Source organism: Pagrus major, chromosome 11, assembly GCF_040436345.1.
Source record: "Pagrus major chromosome 11, Pma_NU_1.0".
Classification (NCBI taxonomy): Eukaryota; Metazoa; Chordata; class Actinopteri; order Spariformes; family Sparidae; genus Pagrus; species Pagrus major.
In genome coordinates, this window is record NC_133225.1 from 3,908,783 (window position 1) to 3,923,216 (window position 14,434).

The following is a 14,434-nucleotide window of genomic DNA, read 5'->3' on the forward strand; positions in this document are numbered from 1 at the left end:
ATACTCCTGAATGATGAGTGCTGCAGTCTTATAGTATATCTAACTAACTTCAAGCAACAATAATAGTGCATTAAGGGCCTTTATGCATTCAGGGCAGAGTTGAATATGTTTTTTAAATCCTGAAAAACATCTACTAAAACCCTACAGCCTTGTGGCACTCATCCACCCTTTGCTAGTGGGAGTTCAAGTACCTCTCAGGCCAGTTAAAGTAATAGATCTCTGATTATGAAGGCTTATCAGACATTAAGAATACTGCACTGTGGTTTAAAATATTACGAGGAAGGACAAGCAAACGTTTAGCCAGGTTTACCTTTTTTGCCACCGATCCTGCATTTTTTAGCGGAGCCCTCTCAGTTGACCTTATTTAAGGGGAGTTTCATTAGTCTGATCATCCTCCCTCTTCCTGATGGATTCACCGCTTGTCCCTTGCTTGGTTGGTTTCAGCCTTAAATTCTGAAAGAGTTAGCCAAATTTTAAGATACATGTCTGATGAGGCTAAACAGTTCAATACACTCTTCAATCCACATGGCTGTGTGAAACATACCCACCTTGGATTGGGAACTTGTCCCCATCAGAACAAAACTGATGCAGGACTAAAAATTAATATGTGGTACTAACTCAGTTATTTTCCTAATATTTCTCAGTATGTACAGTATCTTTCTGCATCATAGAGGTACCAGCTGCCCAGTACTAACCTTTAATTATGCCTGGTGTTGTGGGGCTGATCATCACAGAATGATCATATTGATGAACAGGATAAAATGAGGCACAAGCAACTCGTCCAAACCACTGATGGGGTTAATTAAAATGTCTCAGCAAAGAGTTCTTTCCAGTATTCCTCACAGAGGAGACACACTAAGGTAGGATCACACATGAGTAAAGGTGGTCTTATCATTGAACTTTGAAAAACAGAGGTGTTTGAAAGTTGGGGGGTGGAAAGAGATCAGTGCAGGCAATTATAAAAAATGTGATTTGTTACAGTCTTCTCGAACACCTGGCTAAGAAAAATGGATTTGTTGAATAAATTATTTCAAATATTTAATTTGTTTGACTCAATCGGACATTGAATACAGTAGCCTCAAATCAAAAATATAGTTTGTATTGAGTTTAACTTAAGATTTGTGAAGGGTGAGACGGGGTCAACTTTCCTTTTTTAATGGCGATATTATATCTATTGCCACCCTCCTGTACCCTTTGGTATGACAAGAAAACACTCATTGCCCTCTTTCAACCAGTAATCAAGTCACATCTCTACTTCTTTTCCCTAATGCCCACTGTCCAATCAATGAATGCTTTTATTCTGTGTATAGTTGTTGAGGGACAGAATGACTTTGACTGATGCATCTCTGAGTAAAGACAAACTTTATTCCTCTAGAATCTTTGTGACAAAATATCAGAAATAACTGGAGTGCCTGTTGAGCTCCAAGATCAGTCAGAGGCTAAGCCAACACGCTTCGCACATGCGGTCAGTGCGTACTGTACCATGAAGCACTTCAGGGAAATCTGGATACAACATCTGAGGCACAATTCTATTCTGATTGTGAAACAAGTCATTTCGTTGGGTTTTCATACTCTAAACTTTAACCTTTAACCATCTTAAACCTTTAACCATGCAAGCCAACGTGCATCACATGACATTGTGGCTACTATGCCAAATGGGCTCCAAAGCCTGATGCTATTCCTGGGGGGATTGGTGCATACATTGCGAGCTAGCTATGCCTAACATTCATGCAGTTGTGACATCAGTCTAGCGACAAATGACTGCAAATAACACAAACGCAGCTTCCTAGGGACATTTGCTTCACAGAGAGGAAGTCAAGGACGGGTTACATACATAGTAAATTTGCTTGATAGGAATTCACATCTAATTTCTGAGACTGTGGAATAACATGTCAGAAACAATGGCATCAAGAGTCCCTTTGAGGACAGCACTGACATAATGAAGAAACTGCTTTATGTGATCGGATTTAGAAAAAGACCTTAAACGGCATTTTGCACTGACTAGACAGAGTTGCCAAAGGCGAAGCAGGAAAGCAAGAAATAACTCCAGACCAGATGAAACAAAACTATGAATAATTCTGTCCTAATGATTAAACCAGATTTAATTTTGGCATTGTGTCCCAGAGAAACTGAATCTCTCTCTTCTCAGAAACGGCCTCTGTCTTAATGTCTCCTTCCTTGTCTCTCCCTCTTCATTTCCGTCTGCTGGCGTGAGCTCAGCAAAATGTCTAATGGTGAGGTGTCACACATTCGTGGAGATGACAGGAAAGGACCCTCCTGCAGTGCTTATTAGATGTAATGCATTCCCCTACTCTGCTTTGATCACTGTGGGAGACCATGTGATGCTTCCTGCCATCTCATTTGTTTCTTGTCTAAAATCCCCTGACTCTCTATCATCTGTCTTTTATAGTCTCTGTCTCATTCCATCTGAGAAATATGCACATGCACGTTCATACTGACACATGACTGGCCTGACTTAGCCAAGCCTTGGAGCTACATGCTGTATCCTATGTCTGCCTGATAGGGTATAATGTGTTTTGTATGGCATGTTATGCTCTATGCTATGTTAAATAGGTCTGCAGACTTTTTTTTAGAGTGGCAGCACTGGTCTATTTTTAGTTGTACTAGTGACTTGGCTGTAGGGTTGGCAATGTTGGGCAGTCGTTCTTTCTGCCTGTTTGTTGTTATAGATATTGTAAGTAAGATATCTGAATTAAAATGTTTAATGTTTTTGTATATTTTGAGTTGTGTGCCGATATTATCCCAGATGTTTCAAACGATGTTCAAACCCAGAGGAATCCATGAGTTCACTCAAGGGAAGGGTGCGTTTCGATTGGTCGCGTGTTGCTATAACTTCAGAGTCAGACAGTGAGGAAAGAAGCCGGCAAATGAAGCCAAATGTAAACTTATGAAATTTTAAAACATTAATGTAAGTCCATTTACCAGTGTGGAGACAGTGGAGGGTTAAAGTCATGTGAATGCAAGCGATGCAAAATATCATGTTTTAGTTGTGTGTATGTTCTCAGCCACGGTGCACCTCTTGGGAAATTCTTGCTGTCCCAGTTGTTTATATCCTGGAAGAGGTATCAGTTGTGGCACACAGTGACTCACTGAGGCCTTTAAAAATTGTCACTGTTGTCACTGTGACTTCTTTCGAAATGTCCAGTATTTATACAGCCGTTTGTCTTGCACTGTACAACCATAGCATCAATAGAAACACCTACTGAAGAAACCCGGTATCAATGAATGTCCACGCCACAAACACTTTAGTTTCTTGAATCTTGTTGCCACTGAGATTACTGTTCAACAACATTATAATAATGTACTATATATTTATAATGAAATTTTGTCCGATAATACGCTACAAAAACATAATTGTCATTCACTTTGTCTCCTATTGAGCCTTTAGAACAAATTTCGTCATACGAGAAAATATTCAGCCTGAGCGGTGAGACATTTCCACTTGTTCTCAGGTTTACAGAAACTGGTCGCAGCATTTTCGGGGAAAAAACGCGTGAACTTGACACGATGCTGTCTGATGGGTGGAACATTCTCGCCCCATTGATAGACGTTTTTTCCCATTTTTCGCTAAAGAAAACGACTTCTTCAGAGCTGATGGCCGTACGGCGCTTGGCTGTGTCTATTTATGTTATGGAAAGAATGTTGTGTTTATTCCTGGACTTGAGCAAAACAGCCTCATTTAGCTCAGAACAAGTTGTTGAATGATCACATCATTTGGCAACTTAGCGGTGTTTAATTAACAAGGCCGAGAATTCAATTTGTTGGCAAGCTACGACACACTTGAATGCTGTTTGCAGGATAAATAAACAAATACCATGAAAATAACTCTGAAAGCCGGACTGGAAATGCACTTGTGTTTCAAACGACTTGAAATCAAGCACCCTTCCACACACACACACACACACACACACACGTATACACATCAATATCACCAACAGGGCACTACATTTCTCCACTATCTAAGAGGGGACCACTGTTTCTGTTCATTTTGAAGAAACAAAAATGGAATAGGAAAGCTTATTTTAAGGTCTTTTACCATAACATTACTTCAAATGTGTTTTTTACATTTTTTTAAAGAAATTGCCAAGAGGGGACTTGCCATACATGACCTATATTTACAAAACAAGCAAACATTAACAAGTCTGTGTTGTTTGGAAGACTACTTGCTACCTTTTAGCAAAGATTTACTAGCGTGCCTTGAAGGGTAAGGTAAGGCTTGATATTCTACATTTTTCTGTCGACAAATCAAATCAACAAACGATGAAATGATTTTACACTCAAGTGCTGTCCATGAATCCAAAACCTGATTATTCCTCTGTGCCTTAGAGCTCCACTGTTGTCCAAAAACTAATAAAAACACATTAATGAGACACACTGTTAAAAACCTATTTACTTCTGAAGTGTGACGCTCAACACTTTCCTTTCATGTCGCGCGCCTGGAGAATTCTGTTACATTGCAAACACTGTCATGTTTTGACACACAGTGTGATTGGGTAGTCACATTGCATGTCACATTTCACATGACTTCATATCCTCTTGCTGAAGAATAGTATCTGGTTACCATGGGGACGACCGAAAGCTTTCACTGAAGCATAAATTGAAAAAAACATCACGTGGCTTTTTAATTTCTGTCGAGCGCCTGACCATAACTCAGGCTTTACACTGGCTGACATGTTCCATCGATACCATGACCACACACTGTAGTTTATTACCCAGCTGCTTGGAAATACTCACCAAAAGCACAGTGTGTATTCATTTGCTGCTCATTACAGTCCCCAGCATTTTCTTTCTGTTTGAGTGATTACAGTGGCTTTTGTAGTGGCCCTTTTAGGAAATAACTGAGCCCTTCAATAAAAAGATTGAAACTATTATTTATCCTTTTGATGACATATCATCATTTTACTTTTACAGTATACTGTCTATAAAACAGCACCTGATGTTCCTTCTTTTGTCTACTGCTAAGAAATGTTACATCTGTTGTGAGACTGTCAAGGCCTCCTAAACATTATGAAACACAAACTGAAGTATAACAAAATACAAAGAATGTAACCTTCAATGCAACAGAATGTTTTTTATGTCACATTTTCACATATCCTCCCCACATTATACTAATAAAAAGATGGTTTTCTGTCTGCCCTGCATGTCATGGAATCAGCGGCTGGTCTTGCCTCTGTGAATATGTCAAAATGTCAGAGGCTTGCACTGGGCCACACACACACACACACACGCACACACACACACACACATACACACACCATGAAACACTGGCCCTATAAAGCCAGTATGTCAATCCTGGCATCAGTTAATATCAGTGTCTAGTAATGGAAAGACTGATTTACAGAGCGTGGACACTGCCCAGGTATTGATCTGTGAGTTCTCGCTTTACTGAACATTCAGAGGATGGAGAAAAGAGTAGAGAGAAGAAGGACTGAACGAGGTTAGAGTCCAAGTAGAAAGTTAACAGTTAAAGAGGAGAAGGCAGTGTATGAGGAATGTGAAACTACTTCCCCAAAGCTTGGGTGTTCGATTGATCAGGTCAGATGCATTTCTTTGTTCACTGTTTGTAACGTGGCTAAGCTTCAGCAAATGCAAAAGTGTGGTCAGTTTCCGACATTAAAGAATAATAATAATATCGACGTCGGGCAGTCATTGTTTGCTGGTAAACAGAAAGCACAAGTAAGCTTTCCTGATACCACTCTTCTTAATTACTCTGAGCAGTGATTTAATTATGTGTAAGAAGCCACTTGTCGAGACTGGATTTATGTGGAGTGGGAGAAGATGAGGGGCGAAAAATAAAGTCCAGCATCAAAGACAATGGTGCTCAAGCATCTTATAATGAAGGGTTTAGAGATAGGTCTAGCATGTGGTAATGAAGTGCTGTGAATCTCAATGCAAAGTGCTACTATGGAGGGTCCTCTTCAGTCTTCATGTTTTGTTTGTGGTTCAATAGTGATGATCTCAGAAAAATACTCGATTTGTATCTCAAAATCAAAGGGCCTTATAGTTACAGGAAATTAAATATTGTTTTCCAAAACATAACTAGATAAACAAAAGATAATATATCCAATGGGACACAAGCACCTGTCAACAGGGTGAGAGTCATCTGTTTATCCCATTCAGCCACAAGAGCTTGCTCCAAATAAGACTGTTGCTTTTCAGTCAGTTGCAATGATGGTCCTGGAACAACATTAATTAAGATGTTCTCTGAACAGCACTAACATTGCGAGCTCCCTGGAGCTCTTTGAGCTAGCTCGCTAATACATGCTCATTAGCTCAATAACTAAGGAGACAATAAGGTCATACAGTCCATTAAAGAGAAGTGAACCATCGACTGCTGTCTCATAACAGTTCGCAAGCCAGTCCTCTGTTTTGGGTCAGACGGGGTTACTGTTAGTAAAACAGGATGGTGCGACACAACTAACAAGCTACGTAGCTTCTTCCGTTTTAAACTCTCCGGCTCTACATTCCCTCATGTCAGCGGTGTCAGTTGGTGCAAATCAACAACATCTGGTCAAGTGTCAAACTTCAGCGATTCCATTGAGATGAACGCATTTCACTGCAACATTTTGTAGCTTGGTAGGACGATGCTTTATAAGAGTGGCTACAAAAATGGAAAGTAATGGACAGGTAATCAGAAGTAATGAAGCATCTTTGTATCAGAATGATGCACGACTTGAGGGGGAACATATACCTAAATTATAATTATCTTTTTTATTGTCCCTTGGAATGTACTGTATATTAAGTGCTATCCTCTTTCCTAGCCTTTCTGTCACACTTGCCATCCATTATTTGTCCTCCTTCCATCTACTCGCCTACTTTCTCCCTGTTATCCAGTTTCTCGCCCTGTAGCTCTACATCTTTCTTCCCTCGCGCTCCCTTGTCTTCTCATCTCTTTTGTCCTCTCCTTCCCCTCTGCCCATCTTCCCTCAACCTTCCCCCTTCTTGTCACTTCATCAACTATTCAGTTGTTGCCTTATCTCCTCTCCTCTCCTCAAACCTCTCATCTTTTTCTACGATCTTGTCCAGCCGTCTCCTGACCTCCCTGTTTGTCTTTTTATTTCAATTTCTCTGCCTTTTCATTCCCCCTCCATTCTCTCACCCTTTGCCTCTTCCTTCCCCCCTTTCCCCCTTGTCTTGTCTCCAGTGTCGTTCATGGATTATTAATCGCCTTGTGGAGCTGGAATGCCGCACTGACACTCTCTAGACCAGCCACAGAGAGCTATTGACTAGAAGTTTGGTTCAAAGAAACCACGAGAGATTTTTTTCAAGGGTTGCTGAACTTGTCCTCGCAGCTAAGGTTAGAATATAGATTATTCACAAACTTGGACAAAGTATGGATCAGCTGCAAAAGAAGCAGAAAAGTAACAATATGCTTAAGTTAATGGGGTATACAAGATGCAACTGGCTGAGGAAATTAGATATTAGGGACAAAGGATGCATGCCTGAGTTATGACTTCGTTGGTAAGGGCTGATTGCAGCTCCCATTTATTTGTGGAGATATTGTAGTTTAACGATGATAAAGGGCAAGAAACAGAGCGCTTTATTTTTCGAGTCAGAAATTTCTTTATTCCTTAATACTAATACGGCAAACACATCACTGAATGAAGCACTACACATATGAAAATTCAATCTACTGAAATTGTCCCATTTGTTATGATTCCACACCAGTGATAGCCACGGCCCATGGGCAGTATGTTTTCAGGTTGTCTGTCCGTCTGTCCATACCTACACCTTGAGAGAATTTCTTCGAATCTGGCACAACCGTCCACTCAGACGAAAGGGTGAACTGTGATTTTGGTCGTCAAAGGGTGTGACGTCATAACATTCTGCAAATATACATAAGTCAACACCATAACTGAAGGGGAGACTGTGACCATATTTCACATTTGGCTGGTTACTGAACTGGTGACACTAATCTTGGAGGCCCACCTTCAGACTGTGCTGATTGCAGAGATCATTCGTGCTGCCAAGTTGAAACGTGTGTGAAGAATTTGTAGCTTCTTTGCAGCAACATCCATACTGTCAGGCATTGTCTCACTGTCATAGCTATAACTTTGTGTTCTGTCGGATGTATTTATTTATTCAGATTATCTGTATTGGTTCAGCATGTGAATGTCACATTTTGCAAAAACAGGACCCAAATTCAGAACACCAAGGCAGGCCGGTTAAAAACTTAAAGCGAGCTTTGATAAAAGCTGATTGTCCAAAAGTACAAAAATACAAAATACAAGCAACAAAAGACAACAAAACAAGAGTAATCCAAGAGCCAAAAAAACTAAACTCAGTCCGAAACCAAAACAAGGTACAAATCAGTATAAAACAAGGTCCCAGGCCGCGAGCGCAGGTAGAACATGACAGGAAGATAGGGACGGGGAACAGGCGAGAAACACTGGAGACACAGGAACAAAACAGACGAACCAACTAAGAGTGAGGGGAAAACACCGGCTTAAAAACACAGGGAGTGATTAACTGTTGAGACACAGGTGAACACAGACAGAGGGCAGGAAAAGAGACAAAGAGAGGGAGTGGAAGTTTAACATGACACATGAGGATATACAGGAAATCACAAAACTAAAAACCCAAACCTTAACAGTGAAGACATACTTGACTGTTGGCTACTATGAACTTACAGTATACACTTATAGGCCTCCAGCTGTAGTCCTCGATAACCTCATTAGTTTTGCTGATATAGAGCTTCAGGTGATTGTTGTTGCACCATGTGATGAAACAAATGTCAATAAAGTGATAACTTCCAGTTCACCAACAACTGCACTTCATACCTTTTATTAAAGTCACTCAAAGTCTTCTCTGCATGTATTATATGAGTCTGGACAGACATTGGTGTAAACTGCAACTTGACTGGTGTGCAGAGGCATACAGCTGCAAGGCGGTAATTCTAGTTTTATTTGCTCACGGATCGATTTTCAATAGGGGTTATTCTGTGGGGTCAGCCAATAACAGCAAGCAAGTATTAACAGCATACAGTAAGTCCAATGGTGGATTACCTTATTGTTAATGTCTGGCAGCAACTGAAAAACTGAAAATGATATCTGATCAAAACTCCAAAAACCCAAAGTCCTCAGGGTAGTTTATCATTTATCAGTCGAAGATAGCTTAAGATAGAAAATTGAAAAGCTTGAGGCTAACAGTATTAACTGATTAATTCATAGTGGACTAAAACACAATTCTAGTTATAAATACATACTTTAAACTCTTTATTTGTCTATCTACCAGGGAAAGAATGCTTTATAGGTTCATTTGTACATGTTTTTTCAGTTGACCTTGGTGTACCACTATATTGGCATGTACAATAAAATTGTTGTTTTGTTTGTCCATTTGCAGGTCCTGGTCTTCATTTGCATGTCTCTTTTAAATGTATTTTCAACACATAAAGTCAAGTCAAGTTTATTTGTATAGCCCAAAATCGCATTACATGCCCCAACGGGCTTCACAAACCCACATTAGTTGTGGCAAACTATTTCAAGACAATAAAAGTGCAAAATACAGTAATGACATTGAAAATCATCGTAAAAGTCGTAAAAAAAAGAAAGTGCACACAGAATGCTTAAAAACAAATGAAGACAATTTATGTAAAGTACCTCAGGAGGCACCACAGGACCTACAACCATCTGATTCCCTAAGTCAGCCACACAATCTGGACTCAACCTCCCGTCACGATTTATCAGGAAATATAGCTAAGGCCTTTAATCACACATTTGTTCCTTTTACGGAGTATGGCAAAAAGACCGAGTCAGTTTCCGGCATTGTCCCCCCAGCTTTCTGACATGACTTATATCTTTTGTAGGGATACAGAATATTAGCTACTCCTATTGCTTGTACAGATGTTTTCTGTTTAAAACATCCAAGGTTAGTAAGAGGTGATGTTTGCATATGCAGCACATGGTTTTGTATTGAAAAATTTAACTTCATACATTTGCCAGACCCTCTGCTACGGTAACAATCGCAGTGTGCGTGGGCTTCAATGCCAGTAAAGCTTTGAAAGGACTAAAGCCCCAAAGATTACCCCAAGATCACAGGATATCTCCTGTTTTCATCATCAAATCCAAAATGTAAGATTATATGGTGTTGTGTTTTAGTAATTTCTTCGGCAGCAAATGAAGGTGTTTGAGTTGGTGGTTAAAGCAAACAAACAGACACATTCTGAACGTTAAAATCTGTCTTTGGTGTGCAGAATCTGGCTTTGTGTTTGTGAATGTGTGTACCTCTGTAAAATCTTCTTCGTATCGACCTCTGTTCACAAATGTTTGTCTATATGAAGGTTTTAAGTGCTTTTCTCCGGCATATATGATCTGTGATCCCTCAAGAGTCATTCAACAAAACATAATCAGATTTCAGATAAGGTCATAGTGTTTCTTTAACTCCTTTTTTTTTCTATACCAGCCTACTTAGTGCTGGTACTTAGTGCTAGGGCCCTACTTTTATGATGGTACAACAACAAAGGAGGTGTTTAAATCATACCAAGCTGCTACATGCACCTCTACACATATCACAAACTATTTTGCCCTTTTTCCAAAAAGACGACCATATCTTCCTTCTTGCAGAAATTTCTATTATCCACCATACACGTATGTGGTGACTGATGTATACAATACACATATCTAATACAGTATATGTTGTGTATATCTCACCTAATGTACAGCACAGTGGAACAGCAATGCTATGAACCGAACGACCACGGACCTGCAGCCAGGATTAAGAAGAAAACATCAGTCTCTTAACAAGGGCAAATCAGACGATGGAGCCATCTCTGTTGTCCTGACCATTTCCTACATTGGCTGACTGGTTCCATGTGTAGAAGCCTTCATCTCAATTAGCAGTCAGTCTATTAGATTCAGAGGATGGAGGAGAGAGTGGCAAGAGGGAGAAAGAGAAAGACAACTAGGACATAATAACAATGGGAATGAGGATAACAGGTGCCCAGGAAAATAAACACACCTTTATCCTGGATGAATTAAAGCTGTGAAGGACAAACAGCATCTCTGGTAGCCTACAAACAACAGTGAGATAAGAGTGCAGTCAGGCTGATCAGGCCCTGCTGCCCATAATAATTACTGAGAGACGAAATAAACAACACACAAACAACTTAAGCCTTATCATTTGACAGCCTCCACTGTGTTTTTAATAGTATGTTTGTGTCATTTTTGCTTTGAAGAATCATATACTGTGGAAGAGAATGGTATTATAGAGGATATTCCTGCATCCCCATCATATGAACCTTTTTATATCATGGCAATATTTACAATTCAAGATTCCTGTGACTACCTGCATGCACCTTAACCATGGCATCTATATGCAGGACCTTTGACGTTATTTCACATTAAACAAAAAGTACAAAAAACAAAAGTATTGATATTGTGGCCAACTGATGCTAATGTCTCTGCAGTGTGTGATTAACCATCTAAATACAACATCTGTTAACAACAATACATCTTCTAAACTGAAGTGTTTGGTTAACAGATTGTGTAACCAAACACTGCCTATGGTCTTGTTTATCTTTCATTTATTTCTGATTTGTTGAATATATCTTATATTATCGATTAAAATGTGCAAAGTAATAATATACCAGATAATTGTAGTCATGTGAAAAGTACAATTTTTACATTAAGTAGCTCAAAATTTTGTAAGTAGAGTAGTTAAGTATATGTACTTAGTTACAGTCCACTACTGTTTACATGAGAACCAAAATGTTTTTTCACAGGCAATCAGTTGCAGAATAAAAACTTCCCAAAGAAGAACCCAGAGGAATTCAGTATATTACTTCTGTAACACTGGAATCACCTGAGATTGAAAAGAAAACTGTCTTCTTTATCTTTTTTCTGACTGTTCTGCTTCATTCTCATTTTTTTCTCTCCAGGTGAGGTGTCAAGAGAGGCTGGAGGAAGTCTGACATCTCTGTTGGTTCAGCCCATCTCTGCCTTCCTGGCAAAGACATTGTTGTCCTCTTCATCCGCAGGGCAGGGAGACTCCTGTGTTCCTCTAGCCATGCCTCCCAATGCAGGTGAATACACAGAGTGCAGTGTGGTGTCTTAGATAACAAACTAGCCAGATATTAGAAATTATTATTGTGTGCATGATTAATGTACAGGATCTAAAGAGTGTAAGACTGACGGGAAGATTTGTGCTGTGTTTCTAGTGATGGAGAAAACTTTGGGTAGTTTCTATAGTGCTTTCAAGTAGCTTTAAAGATCTGGGTGGTGGGGTTTACCGTAAGGCACTGAGGTTGAGGTGCTCAAATATCAGGGAGGAGTTTGTAGTAAAACCACTGTTCACCATTCCAGGTTCAAAGTTTTAATAAAAAATAAAAACAAAAAACATAGAAAAGAAGAGAGAACATTCTGCCTTCATCAACAAAGATGATAATTCAGGTGTCAGCCTATCCCGGGTTGCTCTAGTTTCTTTCTAGGAATTCTAGGAATTTCCAGGAATATAGTGGACACTGCATATGTATCTGTCGGATCCCTGAACCCCTCAGGAGGAACTGGAGGACGTGGCTGAGGAGAATGTCCGGACTTCGGTTGGCCCGCTGACACCACATTCTCCACAGAACAGAACAGAATAGGACTCTTCGTATCTAAATGTGTCGCTATTTGAGTTCATTCTAAAATATATTTTAAAAAAATTCCATCTACAAGTATTTGGCACAATAGCAGTCTTGATCATATAATAGTCTGTCCCACAGATGTCCTGCTGCTTCCAATTACGAGCTTTGTAGGGATCCCTTTCAATCATGTTGTCTGCGATAGGGCAGGGCACTGTCAAAAGTACGTACAAATGCCTTTCTTTGATTCAACAATCAACAACAAAATGACCTGCATATATTTTGATAACTGATTAATAGTTGAAGTCAAGTAAAAATACCCATCCTTGCCGGGCAAGTTTCTAAAGTGAGAGGATTTGCTTTGCTTTTCTCTGTTTAAATTATTGTAAAATAAATATCTTTGTCAGTTGGATGATACAAACATGTTGGACTATCAGACATAAAACCAATTGGCAGAAGTAGTTTGTGCCACATTTAATAATTGATCTATTTAATTTGATAGCTTAATTTCTGTCAATAAGCAGCATTTCATTGTTTTGTTTTGTTGTTTCTGAATGGATCACCATCACCACTACATATCTCTGCTAGCACATCAGTCACACTGTATGGTGACTCAGTTCTGACTAAGTTCATCACCTGGGGTCTCCGGGAAACATGGCTTGGTTGAGTCACAGATGACCTGACTGCCTCATTCCCACTGTGGCTATAATGTCCCCTGTCAGTCTGTCTGTCGAGGAGATAGACAGGATATGGATAAGGATAACCATGTCATGATCAGTGGCATACCCCACTTTAAATAGAATGGGAAAAAAGAGATCCAAATAAGGCAAATACACGAGGATTAGAGGCGCTACCACCAGAAGAGGCAGGAACTAGACATTACATCATCATGAAGGTTAGCTGGCAGTTCAGAGTTCGTCTCTCAGTAGGCTGCAGACAGCGTTTGTGCAGGTACAGTCTTCAGCCAGATGTTCCTGGTGGAAACAGCTTTGATTGTGAATAAGGCGAGCACATGTATTTAAGATAATGTTGACAGATGGTGATTGTTTAGGTCGGTTGCCGGAGCAATCACAGCTTTTGATATGCATGAGCTAAAGGAAGTCTGGCTCATCTCATACACAGTACAGGTACATTCACAGATGAATTCCCCACTTTAGAGAAAAGAGCCACTTGGCCTGAGACAACTCCCCTCACATGTCCAACGGACACCGATGCATTTCATAGAATACAGTCAAGCCAGAACATGATGCAGCCGTATCCAGAAGACATTAGTCGAAAGTTCACGCCCAGACAAGCTGCTGTCAGTTATCTATAGGCTTAACAGTTTTCTCAAAGAAGAGGGGTGGCACTTAAGCATGATTTCGCTAACATGCAATGAGAGACCAGTTTTAGCGTTCTATGAAGTTTCAGCCCGTCGACCTCCGAAAAGGTTTGATACAGTTGGAGTGCTTTTGTATTTGTTGAATGATGCTTCCCGGTTTACCTCATCCAGTGCTGATCCTTATGATATCATATTATTCTACTGCTATGAATGAATTTAATTGTAGTAGCAATGGTGTCTTAATGGTTCTGTTGGCAAAAGCAATTCAAAGTGCTATTTGTTATAATATCATTAGCAGCAGTAATAGTAGCAATTAGCAGTAGTAGAAGTCCCCCAGCTAAAAGCATTTGTTGGTAAAGGCCCAGATATGTTTTAATTATATAATTCTGTATGATGTCTCATCTGACCACAGCATGACGGTTATCATTTAAACCCAAACCATGATATTTGTATGGCCAGAATAAAGTTGTCTTGTGCCTAAACCTCACCAAACCTTAATTATTGTGGTATCAGATCAGAAAACAGGTTGTAGG

At 39.8% G+C, this 14,434-nt stretch overlaps 1 protein-coding gene across 1 annotated transcript in view; it reads left to right on the forward strand.

The window, feature by feature from the left end:
* The window catches only part of LOC141004351 (inactive N-acetylated-alpha-linked acidic dipeptidase-like protein 2), a 438,618-nt gene that overhangs the window by 260,984 nt on the left and 163,200 nt on the right, over positions 1-14,434 (forward strand). The window contains exon 10 of the mRNA XM_073475786.1: positions 11,897-12,040. Within this exon, the coding sequence (XP_073331887.1) occupies positions 11,897-12,040 (144 nt within the window). The remainder of the gene's footprint in view (positions 1-11,896; positions 12,041-14,434) is intronic.